Source organism: Oncorhynchus keta, chromosome 30 (genome assembly GCF_023373465.1).
Source record: "Oncorhynchus keta strain PuntledgeMale-10-30-2019 chromosome 30, Oket_V2, whole genome shotgun sequence".
In the NCBI taxonomy this organism is placed as follows: domain Eukaryota; kingdom Metazoa; phylum Chordata; class Actinopteri; order Salmoniformes; family Salmonidae; genus Oncorhynchus; species Oncorhynchus keta.
In genome coordinates this window covers 58,553,620-58,580,500 of record NC_068450.1, presented here as the reverse complement: position 1 = coordinate 58,580,500, position 26,881 = coordinate 58,553,620, and the positions used below count along the sequence as shown (strand labels likewise).

At 42.9% G+C, this 26,881-nt stretch overlaps 1 protein-coding gene across 2 annotated transcripts in view; it reads right to left on the bottom strand.

Annotated features, from left to right (window-relative positions):
• The window catches only part of LOC118363179 (collagen alpha-1(XXVIII) chain-like), a 36,014-nt gene extending 10,430 nt beyond the window's left edge, over positions 1-25,584 (bottom strand). For both annotated transcript variants that reach the window (XR_008087657.1, XM_052488663.1), the window contains exons 1-21: positions 25,234-25,584; positions 24,707-24,876; positions 22,849-23,423; positions 20,162-20,182; positions 19,972-20,031; positions 17,290-17,343; positions 17,168-17,212; positions 16,954-16,980; positions 16,819-16,863; positions 16,496-16,540; positions 16,261-16,314; positions 8,109-8,177; positions 7,941-8,009; positions 7,750-7,818; positions 3,878-3,946; positions 2,397-2,465; positions 753-821; positions 570-638; positions 390-461; positions 218-286; positions 13-84 (exon numbers count right to left, since the gene is read on the bottom strand). Coding sequence is in view for 1 of the 2 variants with exons in the window: in XM_052488663.1 (XP_052344623.1) it covers positions 13-84; positions 218-286; positions 390-461; positions 570-638; positions 753-821; positions 2,397-2,465; positions 3,878-3,946; positions 7,750-7,818; positions 7,941-8,009; positions 8,109-8,177; positions 16,261-16,314; positions 16,496-16,540; positions 16,819-16,863; positions 16,954-16,980; positions 17,168-17,212; positions 17,290-17,343; positions 19,972-20,031; positions 20,162-20,182; positions 22,849-23,423; positions 24,707-24,857 (1,773 nt within the window). In the remaining variant the exon portion in view is untranslated. The remainder of the gene's footprint in view (positions 1-12; positions 85-217; positions 287-389; positions 462-569; positions 639-752; positions 822-2,396; positions 2,466-3,877; positions 3,947-7,749; positions 7,819-7,940; positions 8,010-8,108; positions 8,178-16,260; positions 16,315-16,495; positions 16,541-16,818; positions 16,864-16,953; positions 16,981-17,167; positions 17,213-17,289; positions 17,344-19,971; positions 20,032-20,161; positions 20,183-22,848; positions 23,424-24,706; positions 24,877-25,233) is intronic.
• Positions 25,585-26,881: the final 1,297 nt, after the last annotated feature.

Sequence of the window (26,881 nt, the reverse complement as noted above, 5' to 3'; positions counted from 1 at the left end):
TTATGTCCTCACCTTTGCTCCAGAGGGCCCGGCGATTCCAGGAGGCCCACCCAAGCCCCGAATGCCCCTCTGGCCCTGGTCTCCCTATGGCGAGAGACATCATTTGTCAAAAAAACAGCACAGAAAATCAACCTCGGAATACCACAGCTGTCCAGATTAATGAAGATTAAAATCTTGAAGCAGCGATGTGAGGAGAAAAGCCTGGTAATCTTCTTACCTTCTCACCCTGGGTGCCAATTCCCGCAGCTCCCTCTGGCCCCCTCAGACCACCAACACCTGGTTCACCCTATATAGACAAACACAAGCAAAGCATATGAATCCAATGGTCACATTCAAAGAGGTACAGTATCAACCTATGGTTCCCGGAGAGATGGCAGAAGGTGAAATACCTTCTGTCCCGGGGCCCCATCCTCTCCTGGGAGGCCAGGAAAACCAGCCAATCCTGACGCTCCTGGCTCACCCTGAAGAGAGATCGTTGGTCGTCTGTCTCACATAGCATCGACTACATATCCAAATGTGACACCACACCGAGGCCAAACTACACATTGCTTTTCCATTGGAGGACTCACCTTAGCCCCAGGTTCGCCAGCCCCTCTCTCTCCTGTTGAACCAAGCTCCCCTGGTAAGCCCTGGTCACCCTGTGCATGAGAGGAGCACCCATACACAGCCACTAGTATTAACGATAGCCTAAACATGCCATAACCACAATTGATACAAATGTAAAGTCAAGGAAGAAGCATTCAAACACAGACCTTGGGCCCTGGATATCCATCTCCTTGTGGGCCCCTGCCCCCTGGTGGCCCCCGTGGCCCCTCTATACCCTGGTAGGACAGGAAGCACAGGGCAGTCACATTAAGACAGTAATCCATAAACTATATATATATATATTTTTTTAATTTCACCTTTATTTAACCAGGCAGGCCAGTTGAGAACAAGTTCTCATTTACAACTGCGACCTGGCCAAGATAAAGCAACGCAGTGTGACACAAACAACAACACAGAGTTACACATGGAATAAACAAACGTACAGTCAATAACACAATAGAAAAAAAGTCTATATACAGTGTGTGCAAATGGCGTGAGGTGGTAAGGCAATAAATAGGCCATATTATCGAAGTAATTACAATTTAGCAAATTAACATTGGAGTGATAGATGTGCAGATGATGATGCGCAAGTAAAAATACTGGTGAACAAAAGAGTAAAAAAGTATATAAAAACAATATGGGGATGAGGTAGGTAGATTGGATGGGCTATTTATAGATGGGCTTTGTACAGCTGAAGCGATCGGTTAGCTGCTCAGATAGCTGATGTTTAAAGTTAGTGAGGGAGATATAAGCCTCCAACTTCAGCAATTTTTGCAATTCGTTCCAGTCATTGGCAGCAGAGAACTGGAAGGAAAGGCGGCCAAAGGAGGCATTTGCTTTGGGGATGACCAGTGAGATATGCCTGCTGGAACGCATGCTACGGGTGGGTGTTGTTATCGTGACCAGTGAGCTGGGATAAGGCGGAGCTTTAACTAGAAAATATTTATAGATGACCTGGAGCCAGTAGGTCTGGCGATGAATATGTAGCAATGGCCAGCTGACGAGCGCATGCAGGTCGCAGTGGTGGGCGGTATATGGGGCTTTGGTGACAAAACGGACGGCACTGTGATATACTGCATCCAGTTTGCTGAGTAGAGTGTTGGAGGCAATTTTGTAAATGACATCGCTGAAGTCGAGGATCGGTAGGATAGTCAGTTTTATGAGGGCGGAGTGACTGAAAGAGGCTTTGTCGTGAAACAGGAAGACAATTCTAGATTTAATTTTGGATTGTAGAAGTTTACTATGAGTCTGGAAGGAGAGTTTACTGTCTAGCCAGAAACCTAGGTATTTGTATATGTCCACATATTCTATATCAGAACCGTCCAGAGAAGTGATGCTAGTCGGGCGGGCAGGCGGGTGCGGGCAGTGATCGGTTGAAAAGCATGCATTTAGTTTTACTAGCGTTTAAGTGCAGTTGGAGGCCACGGAAGGAGTGTTGTATGGCATTGATGCTCGCTTGAAGGTTTGTTAACACAGTGTCCAAAGAAGGGCCAGGTGTATACAGAATGGTGTCGTCAGCGTAGAGGTGGATCAGGGAATCACCCGCAGCAAGAGCAACATCGTTGATATATACAGAGAAAAGAGTCGGCCCGAGAATTGAACCCTCTGGTACCCCATAGAGACTGCCAGAGGTCCGGGCAACAGGTCCTCCGATCTGACACACTGAACTCTATCTGAGAAGTAGTTGATGAACCAGGCGAGGCGGTCATTTGAGAAACCAAGGCTGTTGAGTCTGCCGATAAGAAGACGGTGATTGATGTATGGGTGATACTTGGTGAAACCTGTAATAATGAATAGGTGGGCCTACGTACCTTCTCCCCCTGAATGCCCAGGCCTGGCAGGCCGACAGGCCCTGGAAAACCTGGAGGGCCAAAGCCACCCTGAGGGTCACAAAGAGAGTCGTTGTTGGCATCATAGCTATAATTACACCAACACCAGCTCGCGGATGTTTTACAGGAAAAGTGTATGAAATAAATATACAAAAAGTACATATACATTTATATACATTGGTCTGGATAATCACCCTTTCATTATCTGTTATAAAATGTAGGGAAAGTTGTCAACATAACACAATTACTGTGTTAAAAATCCTCCTGCTAGTCCCCTTGCTATTAAATATTGAGAATGTTCATGCAATTTACTATTTTGATAGGCAATAAAGTAAACCAACTCCAGATCCAACGACCCAGTAATACATGCATGCCTCAGCTATAAAATGCCAGCATGATTCACTTTATAGTGTCAACAGGGCGGTTATAAAGTTACATGGCGTAAACACAGAATGTTAGCCAACTGCAACATTCATCCAAACCGTGAGCAGCATTCTTGCTGAAGGATTGGCCTCATATGATGAAAGTACTGCCAATATCCCAAGAATGAATTTCACCACAAGGCTAACCTTGCCAAGACTAATTGGGCCAAGAAGAAACACCATTTTAAGGTCAATTAACGTTCAAATCTGTGAAAATGATCCTCAGCTACCGGAATTCTGTCAGTGTTTGCTTCATTCATAATGGTATATTTAAGCAATAAGGTCCGAGGGGGTGTGGTATATGGCCAATATACCACGGCTTAGGGCTGTTCTTAGCTCGACACAACACCGAGTGCCTGGACACTGCCCTTAGCCGTCGTATATTAACCATATACCACAAACCCCCAAGGTGCCTTATTGCTATTAGAAACTGTTTACCAACGTAATTAGACCAGTAAAAATAACTTTTGTCATACCCGTGGTATAGGGTCTGACATACTACGGCTGTCAGCCAATCAGCGTTCAGGGCTTGAACCACCCAGTTTATAAATGTCATCAATTCATATCCCATAATCAGTGTGGGACCGTGATGCTACTGTATTTCTGACAGTACACAACGTTATTCAGGTAGAATGAGGCTACATCAAAATAACGTTAAGTAGATTTCTCTCCTTGTCTCCTCCCCTTTATCTGAAAACACAGACTAGGTGAAAGCAAAAGACAAGAATCCTTCTGAACCAGGACTTTCCATCCACATGTCCAGATCTTTAACACCAGTTTCAATGAAGGCAAAGAGACGAGGAGAGGAGGCCACTTTAGACAATTGAGATGCACCCTTTACATTAGCCTTGACCCCCATGTGATTCATCAACACACAGATTCCATAGGGGCCTCATATATAACCTCAGTCTGAATGAGACCTAGATGCCAGTGCTTCTGGCCACTCCCTACCCAAGGTTCTTTATGTGTTCCTGGGGAACACTGCGTGTTTGTGTGAAGGCCATTCACCCATATTTAGTTTATTTACAGTCTATACTGTACCTTGTCTCCTTTCAGTCCAGCGCCGGGCTGTCCTCTGGGTCCCCTCGGCCCCTCCAGGCCCCGGTCCCCCTGCGGAGAGACAAACACAGCTCTTGTATTGTATTCTCTTCAACTCTTCAGTCTCTCTCTCTCTCTCTCTGGCTGGTGTGAGAGAAACTCACACCAGCCACACAGTGAAGGCAGAATCCCAATTTGAGATCTGTGCCCATAACTCAGAATTTCATCTACTGATGTCAATGAGAGATTTAGATTTCAAATTTAGATTTCAAATTAGGATTCTGCCCTAAGACAGCTAACAGCAACACAGATAGTTATTCATTGACGGGAAAACAATCATGATCCCGCGAACGGAAAACCACAAGGCTGATGGGAACAATGGAACATTCTGGAAACGTTAAACTGAGTTTTTCCTTCCGCCTTGGCAAAAGGTTCAAGCATTCTGTTGTCATTTGTGTTAACGTCTATCTATGTGCCACGCCGAGGCTGGTGCGTAAGGTGACAACGGACGTCCGTTTACTGTGTCTGTTCCTGCGTGAGAGACAGGAAGTCTAAACAGGAACGTGAAAGGGGTTCTGGAAACTTCTTCAGATATCTTCCCAGCCACGCATACATCCACTCTGGACCTCCAAGAAACGTTCCAGGGAGATCACATGGTCGAGGCGGGTTGTTGAGATGCCGGAGGACATGTTTAGTGTTTGGCACCGAGCGAGAGTCGATCAGCACTGGTGGAAATGGAAACCACAGCGACCAGCTGAATGTCGTTGAAGGTTCTTTGTACTTAATCACTGCAAGAGTCACGCGCCGACTAAAAGAAAAAAAACTGTGAAGTAAATTACACAATAATCAAAGTTGAAGCCAAGAGAGAGAGAGAGTGAGAGCCTTGTATGTGTGCAAAACATATCCATTACCTCAGAGGTTACCTCAGGTCTAGGGAGAATACACTCTGCAGCTACATCATTAGCATTAGCAATACCTGAGGACAAACCAGCAACAGAATATACCTGCAACGGAGCTTAGATAAAATGTACACATTAATCCCCCATAATCTTCCATTTCTTCACCCCAGCAGGTGCTGATGACAAGGGTAGCAGTTAAAAAAAGAAAAAAAACTCTTCAGCTCTCGTGAATCTGGAACTTGCCAGAACTTGTGACGAGCAACAGAGCACTGCTGCTCATAACCAGAGCTGTGTCTTTGGGCTCAGTCTCAATGCAGGAAAGTAAAAGCCTTGAGGCCATCTCTAATAGTAGAAGCTTCTAGATGACTGGTGGAAACTCACACCGTCACTCTCTCCAGAGTAAAATGCCAGATAAATATCTCTGATGATAGGAGTTTCAATGAAATAATGCAATAAACGATGTGTCTCCTCAGTCAGTTGACTGGACTATTATTATGAGTCGAAGTTGCAACTTTGCCAAACAGAGATTACATTTGGCGTGATGTTACTTAAGTGCGTTCCCAAAACGTAATCAAGCGTTGTATTCCCAGACCGTTCAGGAATGATCAAAATAATTGTTATTCTGTGTTCCCTCACCTGCCACTGGAAGCGTAATGTTATCCTCGTCGCTAAGTAGGCAATATAAACCTACAGTGGGGATAACAAGTATTTGATACACTGCCGGTTTTGCAGGTTTTCCTACTTACAAAGCATGTAGAGGTCTGTAATTGTTTATCATAGGTACACTTCAACTGTGAGAGACGGAATCTAAAACAAAAATCCAGAAAATCACATTGTATGATTTTTAAGTAATTCATTTGCATTTTATTGCATGACATAAGTATTTGATCACCTACCAACCAGTAAGAATTCCGTCTCTCACAGTTTTTCTTTAAGAAGCCCTCCTGTTCTCCACTCATTACCTGTATTAACTGCACCTGTTTGAACTCGTTACCTGTATAAAATGCACCTGTCCACACACTCAATTAAACAGACTCCAACCTCTCCACAATGGCCAAGACCAGAGCTGTGTAAGGACATTAGGGATAAAATTGTAGACCTGCACAAGGCTGGGATGGGCTACAGGACATTAGGCAAGCAGCTTGGTGAGAAGGCAACAACTGTTGGTGCAATTATTAGAAAATGGAAGAAGTTAAGATGACGGTCAATCACCCTCTGTCTGGGGCTCCATGCAAGATCTCACCTCGTGGGGCATCAATGATCATGAGGAAGGTGAGGGATCAGCCCAGAACTACACGACAGGACCTGGTCAATGACCTGAAGAGAGCTGGGACCACAGTCTCAAAGAAAACCATTAGTAACACACTACACCGTCATGGATTAAAATACTGCAGTGCACACAAGGTCCCCCTGCTCAAGCCAGCGCATGTCCAGGCCCGTCTGAAGTTTGCCAATGACCATCTGGATGATCCAGAGGAGGAATGGGAGAAGGTCATGTGGTCTGATGAGACAAAAATAGAGCTTTTTGGTCTAAACTCCACTCGCCGTGTTTGGAGGAATAAGAAGGATGAGTACAACCCCAAGAACACCATCCCAACCGTGAAGCATGGAGGTAGAAACATCATTTTTTGGGGATGCTTTTCTGCAAAGGGGACAGGACTACTGCACCGTATTGAGGGGAGGATGGGGCCATGTATCGCGAGATCTTGGCCAACAACCTCCTTCTCTCAGTAAGAGCATTGAAGATGGGTCGTGGCTGGGTCTTCCAGCATGACAACGACCCGAAACACACAGCCAGGGAAACTAAGGAGTGGCTCCGTAAGAAGCATCTCAAGGTCCTGGAGTGGCCGAGCCAGTCTCCAGACCTGAACCTAATAGAAAATCTTTGGAGAGAGCTGAAAGTCCGTATTGCCAAGCCTCGAAACCTGAAGGATCTGGAGAAGGTCTGTATGGAGGAGTGGGCCAAAATCCCTGCTGCAGTGTGTGCAAACCTGGTCAAGAACTACAGGAAATGTATAATCTCTGTAATTGCAAACAAAGGTGCCTGTACCAAATATTAAGTTCTGCTTTTCTGATTTATCAAATACTTATGTCATGCAATAAAATGCAAGTGAATTACTTAAAAATCATACAATGTGATTTTCTGGATTTTTGTTTTAGATTCCATCTCTCACAGTTGAAGTGTACCTATGATAAAAATTACAGACCTCTACATGCTTTGTAAGTTGGAAAACCTGCAAAATCGGCAGTGTATCAAGTACTTGTTCTCCCCACTGTATGTAATACTGTCAATACCGTTACACAGATCTCTTTCTAAAGGAATGGCATGTTTGCATTGATGCTTTTACGACCATTCTCTTACAAGTCGCAACAAGGGAGTAGACTACAGTAGAACATAATATCTTTATGAAGTCAAGACACGCACTGCAATGCAAATAGCATAGCCGTATCCTGGCAACACTTGAGTTCATGTGTGCCTGAGCAACCCAGTGAAAAGCAGATGGACTCATTCCTTCCTTCTGGTCTCGGTTGAGTGACTCATTCCTTTCATGTTCTACAGAGGTTCTGGATAGCTTCTGGGGGTTTCCCAGCCCAGGGCCTGTATGGGTTCACCTGACGTCCTTTTGAACTATGAACTTCGCCTACCTGCATGCTGGAAGTTACTCCGTAGTAGAAAAATAAATCACTGATCGATAGATCCATTGCATGTGACACCGTGCTTCTACACCTGCATTGCTTTACTGTTTGTGGTTTTAGGCTGGGTTTCTGTACTGCACTTTGTACAGCACATATCACCTGATGTACGAAGGGCTATATAAATACATTTGATTTGATTTGAAATAGAGGTGTAATTCAGATGGACTTTTATGGCGCTGCGTCTTCTCCTATAACCATCATCCGTGTGATGTTCCTGGTTTTACAGCGACAGATCTGGAGCCCAGACCGGGACACATGTCTGCAGACGCTCAGTCATACCTTTGGCCCGGCGAAGCCTTCTCCTATAGGACCCTTCTCTCCTTGGACGCCCTGTGGCCCTTGAGGCCCCTGTGAAACACAAACAAACAAATCAACCAATGATGGACAGACTTGAATAACCATAGACTCCATACTGAGTCATTTATGAGTATTCATAAATGCATGCGTACATTGTGGTAGCGCTAACTCACCGGTAGTCCAGGTTCCCCTATGCCAGGTGGTCCCGGAGGCCCCAGTCGCCCCTGGAACCCCACATCACCCTGCAGAGAGAGTTGAACACCCGCAAGGTGAGATACAACAGGTGGTTGGGGGAAAATGTAATTCTAATTCTTCAAAACAATGGTTTGATGGAGTGATACCTTGGGTCCAGGAAGCCCGATCCCAGTTTCTCCTTGTATTCCAGGTGGCCCAGAAAGTCCCCGCTCACCCTACAAACACACACACACACACACACACACACACACACACACACACACACACACACACACACACACACACACACACACACACACACACACACACACACACACACACACACACACACACACACACACACACACACAATTCAGTATACAGGGAATTCATATTTAAATGTGTTTGGCACAGCAACAATTCATAAGTCTCTCTCCCTCCTTCTCCTCCACTGTAGGCCAACAAGAGAACTCTTTGAACGAGGTGACATAATTTCCATTGAATTCCTCTTAGCTTTAACCTCACGCCACCATCACTAACCCAGTCATTACCTCACCACATAAACCAATACACACACACACACACAACACCACACACACCACCAAACACTGACCTCAAACGTTAACATTTGTCCCTTCACACATCTTCCATCAATCAAATTGTACCAGGGGTTCAGGCTAGCACTAGGTGTTCTGAAACTCCTCGAGAATTCAAATCACTAGTGTTAAAAGCCATTAATCAAACAGTGCCCTCCGTAATTATTGGGACAGTGAATCATGTTTTCCTCTTATGGCTCTATTGTCCAAAAGTTTGGATTTTAAATCAAACAATGACTATGAGGTAAAAGTTCACTGTCAGCTTTAATTTGAGGGTATTTTCATCCATATCGGGTGAACTGTTTATAAATTACAGCACTTTTTGTATATAGTCTCTTCCCCCCATGAGAAAGTTAGACACACAAATATCATACCCCCTCCAAAAACGCTAACCTTCCCTGTAATTGTTATGGTGAGAGGTTAGCATGTCTTGGGGGTATGATACTTGGGCGTCTTTCTCACTCATCATTCTTGATGATTCACTCAGGATGATCCGTAATCATGGTAGCATCCACATTAATGTAGAGGTGTTTAGAAACATATTCTATTCTTAATTACAATAAAAGTGACTCCAAGATGACAAAATACATGATTTAACATGTATTTCTATTGGGCAAAAAGAAACACAACCAAAACAAAGAGCAAATGCATCCAACAAATGTGTAGAGCTACCAGCTTGATGTAGTCATTGTATGCTATTAATATGGGACCAAATACTTAACATTTTACTACTTAAATACACATAAGTGAAATTGTCCCAATACTTTTGCTCCTCTAAAATAGGGGGACTAAGTACAAAGAGTGCTGTAATTTCTAAACGGTTCACCCGATATGGGTGAAGATACCCTACATTTAAAGCTGACAGTCTGCACTCTAACCTCCTAGTCATTGTTTGATTTCAAATCCAAACTTTTGGAGTATAGAGCCAAAAAGAAGAAAACATGCTTCACTGTTCCAATAATGACGTATGGCATTATAATAGAAGTAAATCAACATGCTGTTATACAATAACAAGAACAGTGTGAGAAGACGGCTGTCACGTCCTGACCTTAGTTCCTTTTTTATGTCTCTATTTTAGTTTGGTCAGGGCGTGAGTTGGGGTGGGCATTCTATGTTTTGTTGTGTGTGTTAGATTTCTATGTGTATGGCCTGGTATGGTTCCCAATCAGAGGCCTTTGTCAATCATTGTCTCTGATTGAGAACCATACTGAGGCAGCCTGTTTTCCCACTATGGGTTGTGGGTAGTTGTTTTCTGTTTTGTGTGTCTTCACCTCACAGAACTGTTTCGTTTCGTTCACTCTCTCTCTTTGTTGTTTTTTGGTTATTGCAGTGTTCAGTTTATTTATTCAAATTAACATGGACACTTACCACGCTGAGTTTTGGTCTGATCCTTGACCCTCGATCATTACAGCGGCAGAGATATCTCAGTGCGTAGGCTAGTCTACATACTGTTCTCTTTGTCAGACATTAGTTCTACGATAACAAGAACAGTGCGAGGAGACGGCAGAGATATCTCAGTGCGTAGGCTAGTCTACATACTGTTCTCTTTGTCAGACATTAGTCTGCCATTCATTTTTTATCTTGGATGACAGTCAAACAAGCAACATAAACATTCTTTCAAAACAATTAAGCCTCTGAATGCTTGACTGGGAGTGTGGGCATATGTCAGACTTGGCAGTAGTGTTGCTGAGAAGTTTGAAAAACAAACTGACAAGATAATAACATGATTATAATCCCTCAACGGGTCTGTGGCGTTCATGCAATGACTGATGATACTTAGCAAGTAATGTATCCATTCAAAACATTAGTGCACACATACATGGTCAATCATCTGCCGTTTGCTTTTGGGCCCCACTTGAATCGGTCTGTCAGTAGCTCTGGTCCAGGGCCGCACGGAACGTCCTGGACCAGATCTAGTCGGTCTACTCAGGTCTACTCAGTGGGACCGATACCGGTGTTGTAAGACCACATATTGAGTATCTCGGTCTTGTCTCGGTGTTGGATACATGTGTACTTGGTCTTGACTCAGAGTTTTAAAAAAATGTAGAATTATCAGCTCCCATTCAGTCAGCCATAAAACCACTTCAACTGGCAAAATATATACAGTCCTTTCTTGAAACATTTGTTTCTTAATAGTCTTTATATCTATTATAGACATTTTTGTGCAGTCGCAAACCTATTGGACCCAGGCCAGTGTGTGACAGGTTCGTGATTCTGAATGTACAGCAACCATAATACCAGAGCACTCATGTAGAAGAGTGCACTTTTTATAAAACAGGAAGGGCCAGTGGTGTAGTGGAGGGTATATGCAGGTACAGTCTAAGCCGTACAAGCCACTTTATTATTATTATTTTTTTCAGTTGGCATTGCATAGTAGAGGTATACGACTTTTCAATTGTGTTGTGCAATAGAGAAATCATACACAAAGTAGTCTACACAATCACAAAGCACGTGAAATATATTCACATGCGTGCTGCACACAGCCTAGTTTCAGTGGAATATCATTTGCAGGCAGCAAGAGGATCTTAACTGGTTGTCACATGGAACAGCTCACAGAAGAATGACATCGGTAGCCGGTAGGGTAGGAAAGACATTTCAAATTATGATATGTACCAGGTAATGCTAACTAAGGCAACGTTGGGTTTGAAAACCAGGTATTGAAAAGGTTTGGTCCAAAGTGTTGGTTAGTAGGCTATTTGTGAGGCGCAATTGTCGTCATGTGCTGTTTGCATCAGGGGGCGTAAGCATGGACGGACACAGTCCCACCCGCTGGGGAGCCTGGAACTGCCAGGCCCAGTGGTGCTTAATCATGTATGCCAAGGGAAGTCAGGCTTCCCCAAATATTTGACCAATAAAAACATTTCAATGATAAAATCATGTATCTTTCGTCTCTCTCTGTGTTGTCATAATTTTACGTCAATTCACAAGTGGCTGAATCTCACCGGAGAAATCATCCGAGTGAGGGAAACAGCGCCCCTCCATCTCAGTATGTGTAGCCCATGTATATGATTCTGTCAAGACCAAAAGAGTATAACATGTTGCCGCCGTACCATTTCATTGAAGCCAGCAAGCGTTTGGACTCCCTTGATAAAACAAATACATAGAATAATTAGCCAACAAACTGTGGGTTGTCCCGGTGCAGCACAATGCACCCATAAAGAGGCCAGTTTGGATTTGGCTTCAGACCAATTAAATCACTTCCTTTGCAATCATCATTTTCAGAAAAACATGTCTGTTTCTGGTCTGCTTGTGTTGATGTCCTGCAGTAGCTAGATGACTAAATCGGCCCTTTGGCAAACCATGGATGGAGATTGGGATTTGGACTTGTGGTTTTGAATTAATTGTCTGTGCAGGCCAATGATTATGACATGGATTCTGATCTAACCATAAATTAATGTTGTGCCACTGGCCTGAGATGATTACAGTTCAATATGTAGACTAGTAGTCTCACATTAACTAGCTAGCTAGATAACTTAGCTGGTTCATTGTTGCCCATGCAAGGAGGTCAGGCTAGTAAGTATTTTAGCTAGGTAGCATATGACAACAAAAGCTAAAAGTGCACTGTATGACAGACCATTTTTCCAACATGAAAGAGAGGAGGAAGGCATTGGCGTTCAACTAGTGTGAGTGCAAAAACAAATTATTTTACTTGCGTACACACACACACACACACACACACACACACACACACACACGTACACACGTACACACACACACACACACACACACACACACACACACACACACACACACGCACACGCACACGCACACGCACACGCACACGCACACACACGCACACGCACACACAGAAATCAGAACCAGGGACAGCCACATGATATTTAGCAGCATTGATTGGACTAAATTGTTTTGGGAATTTTTACATTTGTTTTCAGTATATTTAAACTAAGCATGTTCTTGTTGATTTGATGATGTTTAAATGTTTAAGTTGAAATGGTGCTGGTATAGCGGAGGCAGTGCTGCTGTTGTCCTTGTGCTGACTTGCTGTATCTCCATGGTTCTAAATCAGTAGCTCTTTAGTAAACTGTCGAAAACATAAACTTGCATGACCGTGCTGCAGGTGATATACAGTTGAAGTCAGAAGTTTACATACACCTTAGCCAAATACATTTCAACTCAGTTTCACAATTCCTGACATTTAATCCTTGTAAAAATTCCCTGTCTTAGGTCAGTTTGGATCACCACTTTATATTAAAGAATGTGAAATGTTAGAATAATAGTAGAGTGAATTATTTATTTCTGCTTTTATTTCTTTCATCACATTCCCAGTGGGTCAGAAGTTACAATAGACTCTATTAGTATTTGGTAGCAATGCCTTTAAATTGTTTAACTTGGGTCTAATGTTTCGGGTAGCCTTCCACAAGCTTCCCATTAATAAGTTGGGTGATTTTTGATTTCCCCATGATGTCAAGCAAAGAGGCACTGAGTTTGAAGGTAGGCCTTGAAATATATCCACAGGTGCATCTCCAATTGACTCAAATGATGTCAATTAGCCTATCAGAAGCTTCTAAAGCCATGACATAATTTTCTGGAATTTTCCAAGCTGTTGAAAGGCAAAGTCAACTTGATGTATGTCAACTTCTGACCCACTAGAATTGTGATACAGTGAATTATAAGTGAAATAATCTGTCTGTAAACAATTGTTGGAAAAAACTATTTGTGTCATGCAGAAAGTAGATGTCCTATTTGACTTGCCAAAACTATACTATGTTAACAAGAAATTGGTGGAGTGGTTGAAAAACGGTTACATACAACCTAAGTGTATGTAACCTTCCGACTTCAACTGTAACTGTTGATATGCAATATTAGCTTTGTGGACTTCACCAGACAGATGTTGCTCTTCGGTTTTGTGATTAAATAATGTGTAGTTGAATTTATGCCGCCACTGTGCGACTTGTCTTTTTGTTGTCACGGCCTTATTATATATTTTATCACAACATGGGTTGTAATTTGGCTTTTTTATTGGCTTGGCTTCCTCAGTGATTTTGCCCACGCACCGCTACTGCCCAGGTCCACCCAATCAGATTGATCTGGTTCAAGCATTATTGAGGACTTGAACATATTGTTTTGGTATAGAAAAAATACAAAAATGTTAACTTCATATGGCTGGGGGCAGTATTGAGTAGCTTGGATGAATAAGGTGCCCAGAGTAAACTGCCTGCTCCTCAGGCCCAGTTGCTAATATATGCATATTAGTAGTATATTTGGATAGAAAACACTCTGAAGTTTCTAAAACTGTTTGAATGATGTCTGAGTATAACAGAACTCATATGGCAGGCAAAAACCTGAGAAAAAAATCCAACCAGGAAGTGGGAAATCTGAGGTTTGTAGTTTTTCAACTCTTTGCCGTGTCTATGGGGTCAAATTGCACTTCCTAAGGCTCCAATAGATGTCAACAGTCTTTAGAACCTTGTTTGATGCTTCTACTGTGAAGGAGGGGGGAATGAGAAGGGATTGTGTCAGAGGTCTGGCAGAGTGGCATGAGCTGACCATGCTCGTTCACGTGAGAGTTAGCTTGAGTTCCATTGCATTTCTGAAGACAAAGGAATTCTCCAGTTGGAATATTATTGAAGATTCATGATGAAAACATCCTAAAGATTGATTCTATACTTCGTTTGACATGTTTCTACGGAATGTAACAGAACTTTTTTACTTTTTGTCTGCTCGCGTGTCATGAATTTGGATTACTGGGCTAAACGCGCAAACAAAAAGGAGGTATTTGGACATGAATTATGGACTTTATTGGATAAATCAAACATTTATTGTGGAACTGGGATTCATGGGAGAGCATTCTGATGAAGATCATCATAGGTAAGTGAATATATATAATGTTCTTTCTGACTTCTGTTGACTCCACAACATGGCGGATATCTGTATGGTTTGATTTGTTGTCTGAGCGCTGTACTCAGATTATTGCATGTTGTGCTTTTTCGTGTAAAGCTTTTTTGAAATCTGACACAGCAGTTGCATTAAAGAGACGTGTATCAATAATTCCATGCATAATAGTTGTATCTTTTATCAATATTTATTTAGAGTATTTCTGTAAATTGATGTGGCTCTCTGAAAAATCACCGGAAGTTTTCGAACTACTAAACATAACGTGCCAATGTAAACTCAGATTTTTGTATACAAATATGAACTTTATCGAACAAAACATATTGTGTAACATGAAGTCCTATGAGTGTCATCTGATGAAGATCATCAAAGGTTATTGATTAATTTTTATCTCCATTTCTGGTTTTTGTGACTCCTCTTTTTGGCTGGAAAATGGCTGTGTGTGTTTTTGTGACTAGGCTCCTTCATACTGTTTGGGAACTTTTTGGAAAAATTAGAGTATACCCACTTCTTCAGTCACCACTACACCATTGCATAAGGCCGATGGAAAGACAACAGTCACACACAGCATGATGTTAAAGGATAAGTAGTCCATTTACTCGGACATAATAAGCCAGTAGGTCCCAATCATAAGAATACAAAAACACAACCATTAAGCATTTCCCAATCGAAATGTACATGCATTACTTCCCATTGAAAAAATGATTTCAAGTTTAGCACACAAAGTAACTGATCACCTAAAGTTTAAATGCAACAAAGAGATGGCTAACAACAGCAAGCGTGCTGCAATAAAAAAAACACAATTCCACTCACCAGATGAGGATCATTTGAAACTTAACTTATTGTTGAAGTTATTTTTGAAAAGGGGGAAGCTAACAAATTAGCGACAACAACTCATGCTGCTGCTGCTGCTGCAAACTAGCCTACAACAAAAGCTAACTAGACCATGGAAAAACTACAGCTCACTAATGCATAGTGAACTGTTAGCCTTCGAGTAGTTTCCATAGGCTTTTGTAAAAACGGTCCCACCCATTATGTCAAAATGCGATTGGTTGATTCCACTGTCATTCCAAAATGTTGCACTAATACAGTTGAATGGCAAAAGCCTTCTATCTCGCTTCTGATGGCCTAGCCAATGGCTGAGTTAGCTAGCTAGATTGATCCCCCACCAGAGACCAGCAAAATAAAAATCCTGATTGGATCTTTTCACTTCAGTGTTAACCCTTTCCTTTCCAACAAAAACTGGAGAGATTAAATCAGAACATCATTGAAAAGCATAATATAATAATAATAATAATAATAATAATTTTATAAATCCTTAGCCCTTCTTTTAAGACATAGAAGGCCCATTTTCCCCGCTGTAATAAGTTGTAGAGTGGCTCTATTTTCTCTCTGCATGCATTTTCTTTCACTATTCTGTATGTCTAAAGAATCCATATGTTGTTCTGAAATATGAACACAGAAACACTCTTATTATGGTGGTGATTTGACAAAATTACTATCGTGGCCTTGAATGGGACTTGGCATTTTTCTGGTTACGGTCTGGACTTGGTGTCTGACTACCAATTTTCTTCAACCATGAACCCAAGAAACCAAAGACCTGATCCAAACCAGATTCCATACACCCAAAACATAATTGATGTTGTCCAGCTAATAAACTATAATCTAGTGATCAATGGGTTGAAGCTAAGTGGGGGAAATTCTGGCCCTGACTTAGTGAATAGACACGTAAGACAGACCAGTCAGTCAGTCACAAAGTAGTTGCTTTCTCTTCCATCCTAAGGGCAGATGTGGTTCCTCTAACCAATGGCTTTCTGTGAATGACACTCTGTTAATGAAAATGTATTAGGTTTTATGAAATAAAACTCACTTTTTTCCCTATGAGACCCTCAGGCCCGGCATCGCCATTTGGACCAGGTAACCCCTGTGTGAAGACAGAATAAAGTAGTCTACAAATGGACAAGTATACAAACACAATTGAATTTGAAACTTAGAGGACAGCTTGAAGGACATTTTTTACTTTTACTTTTACCATTGAAACTACCTAGCTTGTGACAGTCTTAACAAAGATGGGCAACACAGAGGATTCTAGAACAGAGGCTTACCTGTAGCCCTCTGTTTCCCCTGGTGCCAACTGGCCCCTCAGGCCCCTGGAGAAGGAGGGGGTCAATCAGTTCATGTCATAACATGACAAACAAACATAGGAGGCACAGTCAACATATAGTAGTATGGGTTTCACACTGACTGCATTCATCAGTGCAACATCATAGCCCAGACATTACTCTAACCACCCAAGGGCGGGATTGGCCCCCCTCGTGGGCCGTATCCAGCCCGCGTGCCATATGTTTTACACCCCTGCCTTAGGTCCTTGGTAAAGGTGGGATTAAAAAAACATTTGATGACAAAACAAAAGAAAAAGACACTGTACCCTGTCTCCTTTGATGCCAGGCGTGCCACATTCTCCTCTCTCCCCCTACAAGAAAAATTAGGTAGGTACATTGTGTCATATTTACTAAATACTAGGACACCCAGAGGGATATTGATCTGGAGATTCATACTCTACCTGCTCTCCTTTGTAGCCCGGCTTGCCCTGAGTTGAAAACAACACACTCTTGATTAGCAAGGAGACATTGATCAAAACATTGTCACCGACCACAAAACACAATCCTTGTCTTTACAGTTAGCAATGTTGAGTTGTTGAAGTCTCTGCCAATTGGCTGTGTACATTCATCTAATAATATAACAGCAGGTGTTTAGGGTATGCCCTCTGTACTGACCTCTTCCCCATTTCGACCAGGAAGTCCACTGAGCCCGCCCTCACCCTGTAAGAAAGAGAGAATTAAGGTTTTGAAAACAGAATGACAGAAGAAGACACACAGGCAAAGCAAATCACCAGTACCTTCGATCCTTTAACACCTGGGTTCCCATCATCTCCAGAATTCCCCTTCTTGCCCTGTGGAGGGAAGTGAAATCACATCAGCATGGTATGGAGAGAAAAACCTCATTTGTGGTGTAGTAGCATCTGATCAGTGTGTGGCAGCTGCATCTGGTTTGACAAACTGCATTTTTGGTCTGTTATAGGATAATGGCAGTGATTACTGTGCACAGGCCCTAATATTAAAGTACAGGCACATCATTGTGCATCCAGTGGGGATAGACTATAATATTCTACAATGTCTGGTCACCAAGTGAACAGTCTACAGTAGAAATGGTCAGTTAGGTAAAAGACTACAATGACCTACAGTTGAAGTCAGAAGTTTACATACACTTAGGTTGGAGTCATTAAAACTCATTTTTCAACCACTCCACAAATTTCTTGTTAACAAACTATAGTTTTGGAAGTCGGTTAGGACATCTACTTTGTGCATGACACAAGTAATTTTTTCAACAATTGATTATAGACAGATTATTTCACTGTATCACAATTCCAGTGGGTCAGACATTTACACACACCAAGTTGACTGTGCCTTTAAACAGCTTGGAATACTCCAGAAAATGATGTCATGGCTTTATCAAATCAAATCAAATTTATTTATATAGCCCTTCTTCCATCAGCTGATATCTCAAAGTGCTGTACAGAAACCCAGCCTAAAACCCCAAACAGCAAGCAATGCAGGTGTAGAAGCACTGTGGATAGGAAAAACTCCCTAGAAAGGCAAAAACCTAGGTAGAAACCTAGAGAGGAACCAGGCTATGAGGGGTGGCCAGTCCTCTTTTGGCTGTGCCGGGTGGAGATTATGACAGAACATGGCCAAGATGTTCAAATGTTCATAAATGACCAGCATGGTCAAATAATAATAATCACAGTAGTTGTTGAGGGTGCAGCAAGTCAGCACCTCAGGAGTAAATGTCAGTTGGCTTTTCATAGCCGATCAAGCTTTAGAAGCTTCTGATAGGCTAATTGACATAATTTGAGTAAATTGGAGGTGTAAGTATGGATGTATTTCAAGGCCTACCTTCCAACTCAGTGCATCTTTGCTTGACATCATGGGGAAATCAAAAGAAATCAGCCAAGACCTCAGAAAAAAATGTAGACCTCCACAAGTCTGGTTCATCTATGGGAGCAATTTCCAAATGCCTGAAGGTACCACGTCCATCTGTACAAACACAATGGGACCACGCAGCCATCATACCGCTCAGGAAGGAGACACATTCTTTCTCCTACAGATGAACGGACTTTGGTGCGAAAAGTGCAAATCAATCCCAGAACAACAGCAAAGGACCTTGTGAAGAAGCTGGAGAAAACAGGTACAAAAGTATCTATATCCACAAATCCGCCAATAGAAAGCCGGTTTACAACTGCACATGGGGACAAAGATCGTACTTTTTAGAGAAATGTCCTCTGGTCTGATGAAACAAAAATAGAACTGTTTGGCCATAATGACCATCGCTATGTTTGGAGGAAAAAAGGGGATGTTTGCAAGCCAAAGAACAGCATCCCAACCGTGAAGCACGGGGGTGGCAGCATCATGTTGTGGGGGTGCTTTTCTGCAGGAGTGACTGGTGCACATCACAAAATAGATGGCATCATGAGGAAGGACAATTATGTGGATATATTGAAGCAACATCTCAAGACATCAGCCAGGAAGTTAAAGCTTGGTCGCAAATGGGTCTTCCAAATGACAATGACCCCAAGCATACTTCCAAAGTTGTGGCAAAATGGTTTAAGGACAACAAAGTCAAGGTATTGGAGTGGCCATCACAAAGCCATGACCTCAATCCTATAGGAAATTTGTGGGCAGAACTGAAAAAGCATGTGCGAGCAAGGAGGCCTACAAACCTGACTCAGTTACACCAGCTCTGTCAGGGGAAATGGGCCAAAATTAAACCAACTTAGTGTGGGAAGCTTGTGGAAGGCTACCCGAAAAGTTTGACCCAAGTTAAACAATTTAAAGGCAATGCTACCAAATACTAATTGAGTGTATGTCAACTTCTGACCCACTGGCAATGTGATGAAATAAATAAAAGCTGAAATAAATCATTCACTCTAGCATTATTCTGACATTTCACATTCTTAAAATAAAGTGGTGATCCTAACTGACCTAAGACGGCGATTTTTTACTCTGATTAAATGTCAGGAATTGTGAAAAACTGAGTTTAAATGTATTTGGCTAAGGTGTATGTAAACTTCCGACTTCAAATGTATTTACTTATGTGGATATTGTGACTGCCTATGACTAAAACAAAAAACAAACGCATCCTTATTAGATCAACCGGAAACATACTTTTTTAATGTAACCTATAACATCAGAATTCTGCAGATTTTCCCAAGCCGATATCTGTCCCGGCTTTGCTGATCATAAAGTGAAGCAGGAATGTTAAGCATTTGCCACACTATCACTGCTTCAGGGAAGCAGATATGAATCGCCTCTAACCACACAAATCACTAAAGCCTACCAAAGCCCCGCAATTATCTCACGTGTAAGCATCAAGGCAGGCTTTGTGTGTTGGTACTGTACTGTCCTTCAGTTTTGAAGTAATCGTCCACTACAGGATGTTCAATTCGAAAAGGGGCTGTAATCTCAATGTATTGATGTCGAGGGGAGCTTGAGGGTGATGTTGGTCATGTTCAGACACTTACCTGGAGGCCAATGGGTCCCCTCTCTCCCTTGTCACACGCACACTTCAGGGCCAGAGGACACTAAAACCACAAGGACACAACATAGGGGGTCAGACAGGAGTTTAGACTCCTAAAGAGGAGAGTTCATTGACTAATGTGTGAAAAGGATGCAGTATATCAAGATTAGTAGGTCTAGATAACTGGGACTTACCCCCTCATCAGCCAACTCTGTCTGTGAAATGAGAAAAACAAATAATTGGTCAAAATTTAGTGCACTTCATATTTATTCGACACATATCTCATGGCGAGACAGTGACTGTTGAACAAAGTCAGGACATTCCTCTCCCACTCGGCGCAGACGTTAATTCAACGTCTAGTTTTGATTTGAATTTGGTTGAGGTGTCAACTAGCGTGAATTCAACGTGAAATCGACAAAAAACGTCACCATGTCATTGGATTTAGGTTAAAAGTTGGGTGTAGAAAATGCAATTCCCTCACTTTGATGCCGTTTTTGCAAATCCAATCAGTTTTCCATGTTAATTCAACGTCATCAAATTGAATTTTATTGTTGAAATTATGTGGAAACGACTTTGATTCAACCAAATTTTGCCCAATGGTTCCTTTCCCTAAATGGTTATTTTAATGTTGATTGATGAAATACCTGTTTAGGTGCATTTTGGATTATCCCAGTGATATGGGTTTGGGAATCTAACCTGTTCAAGTTACTCATTTCAGGAGAGTTTAGGCTGGAGTTGTAAGATCTGCTTCCAACTCACACTCTCAAACACGTAGATCCCTTGAACGTAGCTCACTTTCCAGCCCACTTTCCAGCTCACACTCTCAAACACATATATCCCCTGAACGCAGCTCACTCTCCAGATCCCAATCACCGGAATTCTGATCACCTGTTCACACACCTGTTTGTAATTATCACACACTATGTAGTTTAGTTCTTTGCACCCCATCATTGTGAGGTATTGTTTGTTTTGTGACACACTTTTAGTTGGAGTGTTGAGGTTCCTGTGATTGAATCTGCCTGTCTATGATAGTTTGTCTGCCTCACTAACGACGCCTATTCCCTGCCTGTACTTTAGCCTATCGGCTTTCCTGTTATCAACCTATTGCCTGATCTCCCTGACGACATTACTATCCTTTTCCCTAACCTGTACTGTTGCCCTTTTGGACCCTCTGTGTATGACCCTCTGCCTGCCCCTGGACCCAGCTACCTGCCGCCTCATGTGGTCCTTAACAAATAAACACCTGCTGCGCTCTGCGCTCCCATCGTGTTCATTACAGGAGTGACAAGTTTTCCCAGGGCTCTCTAAACTCAGCTGTGTGACTAATTCTTAGTCTATCTCAATCTCTGCCTTCATCTCACTGTACAAGTCTACTTCAACCTCCAGCACCTGATCATGTCAGCTGGAGGCCTAATCCTCAAAAAACTGGTAGAAGAATGATTCTGTTGCCAGCTGACAGCCAGCCACATTCTATATGGAGGGGGAATGGTCGACATTCAACAGAAACAAACACAAACTACATGCAATGGTCTCGGAGCATCCAAAGTATATTTCCGCTCGCAGAGAAGCACTTGAAGCCGCCACAGAAGGTCTGTTTATTTTTACCGTGAGAGGATTGGAGCTGATCCCGCCGGAGACAGAAGCATACAAGAGACAAAAAAACAAGAGATAAAAAGACAAGAGACAAAAAGACAAGCTAATGGGACAGACAGACTTATGACATACAGATGCCGCCTGAAACAGGATGAAGCCGCTGTGTTGACTGGGTGCTACTGGGTACCCGAACGCAACTCGAATCAGTCCATATGGATCTAGCAGTAGAGCGCGTAGCTGGTTAATATGGATTTCATGACCCGATTTTCTTGATTGTGTTATGTCTAACACCTGCGTCAACAATTGGTTGTGAAGTCGATGGGTGTGCGTGAGACTCGTTGAGCTATTCAGCCGTGCGTGATCTTGCTGAGCTTCGTTTCTACTGCACACAGCAGTTTTCCACAGAGTTTCAACGTAGAACCAATGGTATAGTTAAACAGGTCCTGAACTCATATTGTGTCTCTAGACCTACTGTACTGTTTCATGCCCGAATCCGTCTTATTGGACAGACATCAAAGGGTTCATTTCCATGACTACTTTTACCTGAGGTTTCAGTTCAAAAAGAATGTTGTTAAAATAGTTTGAAACACCGGAATGGTTTCCCACAAAATGCCTCAGAAACACCAGCCAGGGGCCACAGTCAAAAATATTGATGTCTGCATTTCCCCATGTCAAGTGAAGACTAAACAAGGTGCTAGAGCGATAACAGTATGAATATAACGGTACTGTGTTTGTGATGACAGAGGGGACCAAATCACCAGCAACTATGACAACCTTAGCAGGTGCAGCGAGTTGACACCACACAGGATGCCCCCAAAAAGCATAATATATTATTTATCCTAGACTGTTAGGAGATGCTGAAACACTAAATATACATGATTCCTCTTCAACCGGCAAAGATAAAGCATGCAAGTCTTGACATGAGTAAGCCTACATAATATTGTGTAATCCAAATACATTTGCATCCATTTCTTCTCAAACCATTTTCCAGGCCCAGCTTGTTGTATACATGGTAATATCCAAAGAGTGATTAGCAAAATATGGCCCTGAGGGCGCACTGTTTTGACAAAGCCTGATTTGTCATTCCGATGGTGAATGCCAATTCCCAAGAGGGAGGAGTCCACACAGATTTAAAATTCCCTACCATAAGCAGTTATACAGCCACAAGACACATTCAGCAAACTACAGAGACCTTTTTCTCTAGACACCTGAAAAATGTGGACTGAATTTACATCTCAACAAACCACAACCTGAACCAGATGACGAAACGTGATGATGTTGCACTTACAATCTCTTTGATGACCTTTTCCACGATGCCCCTGTCCTGAAGGTTATGGAGGTAGCGATTGGCTGGGGAGCTAGCCAGCCGACGAAGCTGTGCCACGTTGGAGATGTCATTGGCCGCGGGCGTGATGCCCACCATGAAGAACTTCACACCCTGGTTTTTGGCGTCGACCACGGCGGAGAAGATGTCTGGGTTCCTGGGGTGGGAGATGCCATCCGTCAGCAGTATGGCCACCCTGATGCTCCCTGGCTCTGACTCCTCCATGTAGATCTTGGTCAGGTTGGTGATGGCGTAGGTGGTGTAGGTGCCGTGGCCGATGTATCCGATGAGTGCGATGCGAGTCTTGAAGTTAGCCACCCCCCTCCACTGCTTGAAGGTCTGCTCGATGATCACATGGCTGCTGAACTGCAGGAGGGCGGCTCGCGAGCTGAGAGCCCGGCCCGTCTGGAGATTGACCCCCTGCAGGCGTTCAACCACATCTGTGGCGAACCTCTTCTCCTGGGCGTGGTTGTCCTTGGCGCTCTCCGAGCTGTCCACCAGGAAGGCCAGCTCCAGGCCACAGTCATCGTTCAAAAGTGCTAAGAACATGAAAAAAGTGTTAACCAATTGTTAATTTATCATGTACCATGCACATTACACAAGACGTAGCTAGCTACCGCTAATTTGTCAATCTTTGGTTGGCAGAGGGCAGAGCTGGGGTCAACCCCATTTCAAAGCAGGAGATCCGATATGGGTAAAACTGGATATTTTCTCATGTCCACCGCTAACACCAAAGAAGGATCATTCATCAGTTCACGTACTGGGTACAACATTAGCTAGCTACATTACGTAAGTGGTTCACAGAGCTGGGGGTCACTACCATTTCAAAACAGGAGATCAGTGTTACGCACGCCTCTGTGAAGAGGGAACGCAACACCCTGCTACAACTCAACTCTCCGTGAAGTGAAAGGGGTATGGGACTGTAGGTGTGAGTAAGGATGACATAGGCAGAGAGAGTGGTACCGATTACAAATAATTTATTCCGTCACACGGTAATATGGGGAAAAAGGGGCTGGACGGAACCAAAGCAAAGAAAGTCAATATCAAAGCCCCCTCTCCTATCTTACCTGCCTACCCACTACCTATTTAACTTAGCACCACCTGGTGCGCTAACCAAAATACAGGGGGTGGTCTGGGTCAAGCTAGGTACTTTCTCACATCCAACTCAAGACCAACATTGACCAACGACTGACCACAACTCTGAAGCTTAAGCTAGACCAAAGCCACTCAGAAGCTTAAATTCTGAGATACTGAACCTTAATGACTCAGAGAGAAGATTGAACCCAGAAAAGATCTGATATGATTTATTTATCAAGGTGAAGCTTGGAGGGGAGCCATGACTTGAACTGTGAACTGATGTTCCTGATTCCTGTCTGATATCTAAAAGGCTCTCGGAGAAACGAGTCACACAAGGCATCCTAACCTACAATATTTTTCAAGGAGCGAGGGCACATATCCAATATAAACCGGGAATAAATCATATTTATGTTCAAAGAAACGTGTCCGAAAGAATGTGCCCGGGGATACCCAGCTCTTGAGGGAGAAAAATGTTCAAGGAACAGAATGGTTGGCACTGAGATGGATGGGTTTCTAAGCCTGGCTGTGAGATATAATCATTTTTTAAGTGGATCCCATCATTTGCCAATGACTCTTTAAAATGAGATTTTCTTGCAGCCACACATTTTTTTTCGGTGATGGATGCTTTACCCATGTAGTATTTTCAGAAGTGAACATATCCTATCAATTCTAGCCAACACTATGTCTAAGAAAAACGTTTCTGTGTCTCTCCTTTAAAACAAATAAATACTTTTGGGACTCTTACATTGGCCATTCTTGGGTATGACGTTGGTTGTCAGTAGTTGGTTCTTGGCTCTCCTGTCCATGGTTCTATCATCATGGGTACTATAGTCATCCTGAGCCCAGAGACTGTGGAGTCTACAGAGCAGCAAGAACCAGTACAGAGAAGGGGACATCACCACCTGTTCTCCTCCTCTGAGAGAGAGAGAGAGAGAGAGAGAGAGAGAGAGAGAGAGAGAGAGAGAGAGAGAGAGACAACAAGAAAGAGAGAGAGAAAACAAGAGAGAGAGAGCGAGAGAGAACAAGAAAGAGCGAGAGCGAGAGAACAAGAAAGAGAGCGAGAGGGAGAGGGAGAGAGAGAGAGAGAACAAGAAAGAGAGAGAACAAGAAAGAGAGAGAGAGGGGGGGCAGCCAGAACAGAAAATTCAGCTTGTGTTCAGGTAGAAACTTGTCTCACATGAAAATCTGCACACCAACACAGAGGTGCAAAAGTCCACCATTTTCTGAGACCCATAACCTGTATCATTGTAACTTGATCCTGCACATACTCACAATACAGTGCTGCAGGCTCAGGTCTCCAATATACTCAGCTCAGTGTTCAGGATTGAGAAAGATGCACATGAGAGAATCAGAGGGAGCAAGAGAAGCAGAGGAAAAAATAAGACAGTTTCAAGTGTTGTTCAGGTTAAGTTCCACTTAGACTCCTGCTCTTGTCCTGCTCCTGTGATGGTGTCAGTCTGCAGGATGGGAGCTGGTCAGGTCAGGTAGGATGTCTGCAGTACAGCAGCAGTGAGTAGAGGGTCTGTGGAGGTCTGTGCTCTGGTTCACACTGGGTTTCCTGAGGTTTCTTTAACTGCAGCCATCCTCACACAGACACAGTGAGTACAGTAGAGGCAGAACCAGCCCCCTTTCACTCACAGCCACTCCATGTTTGGAGAAGGGCGGGGCAAGGAGATCTCGCGGGGCAGGGATAAGCTGGGGGAAAGTGTGGGGGTAAAATGTTATTTTTATAATAGTTTTTGTTTTTTTATAAATGGAGTTTGGGATGGCACCTCCGGGCTGTAATAGCAAAGATCCAATTTATTAAGACTATAGTTGTAATCAGTTTATGGGCCTTTGTCCGTTCTTGTTTGTTGCCTCGTATGTTTTACTATTATCCACTGGTGACCAGGGTAAATTCCCTTTTCTGCCCCATATTGCCCTGATGTCTCATTCTGGGAATAATAGCTTCCGGAAGCCTCACCCACAGAACAAAGCAAAGCTTTTTTGTAAGGAGACTGGTAGTGATTTACTTCTAGGGCTCTAGGCAGCGCACCTTGCTCGCACAATTTTCCATGATTCACATTCATATGAAGGCACTAGTCTTTGGCTGCAGCTGCAGGGGGTGAGGCAAGACTATAAAAGTGTTTAGAAGATTAGCTGTAGCTGCTCCTCCAGAGAATTTAGCACTCCAACAATCAGTTTCGGTTCACAATACCCCGTTCACCTTGTCTTTATGGATTGGCATTTTTTTAAATAGGAAAATATATTTTTTAAACTTTTGATTCACTCCACTCTGAGTTTAAAAAAAATCTGGAATATAGAGCTCATGCAAAGGTAGTGAAAATCCATACGCATTCCCCTGGCCGCAGCTCTGCTCCAGCTGTGCACTTGGTGGTGACAGCGTGTGTTTTTTTTATAGCCCACAGTATTCCAAACCTGGAGGCAGAAAGCAATCAGAGGTGAGCTGCCACGCAAGAATGCCGTCATGAGAAATAGGCCTGCTCAAATCTGGTTCAGATATACCGTCCCCTTTCATGGGGAGACAAGTAAAACATGATGAGGATCTCTCTAACACTTCCTATATGATGCTGATCAGCCCAAAGGAATCTCTGCACAGTTCAATTCAACCATCTAGCAACAATAATGTTTCACGGTTTGGTTCATTTCAAGTTGAATTCATGCTTAATGACAAGATGGTGATCTGACGTCTTTTCCCAGTGTGATGTACATATCGTGTGGTGAATGTACACATGTGCAGTGAATTGAAAAGGAGTTTGGCAAGGACATAAATTCAGCTTTTCCTGATAGCTGATGACATCATTTTAACATAAAGCCGAGCAGCCAGGTGGTTAAAAATCATCAATCCATAGCATCTCTGCAGCACATTCTCAACCAAAACTTAATGCAATTCACAATGTGCTTGCAATCTGTAGCGTTG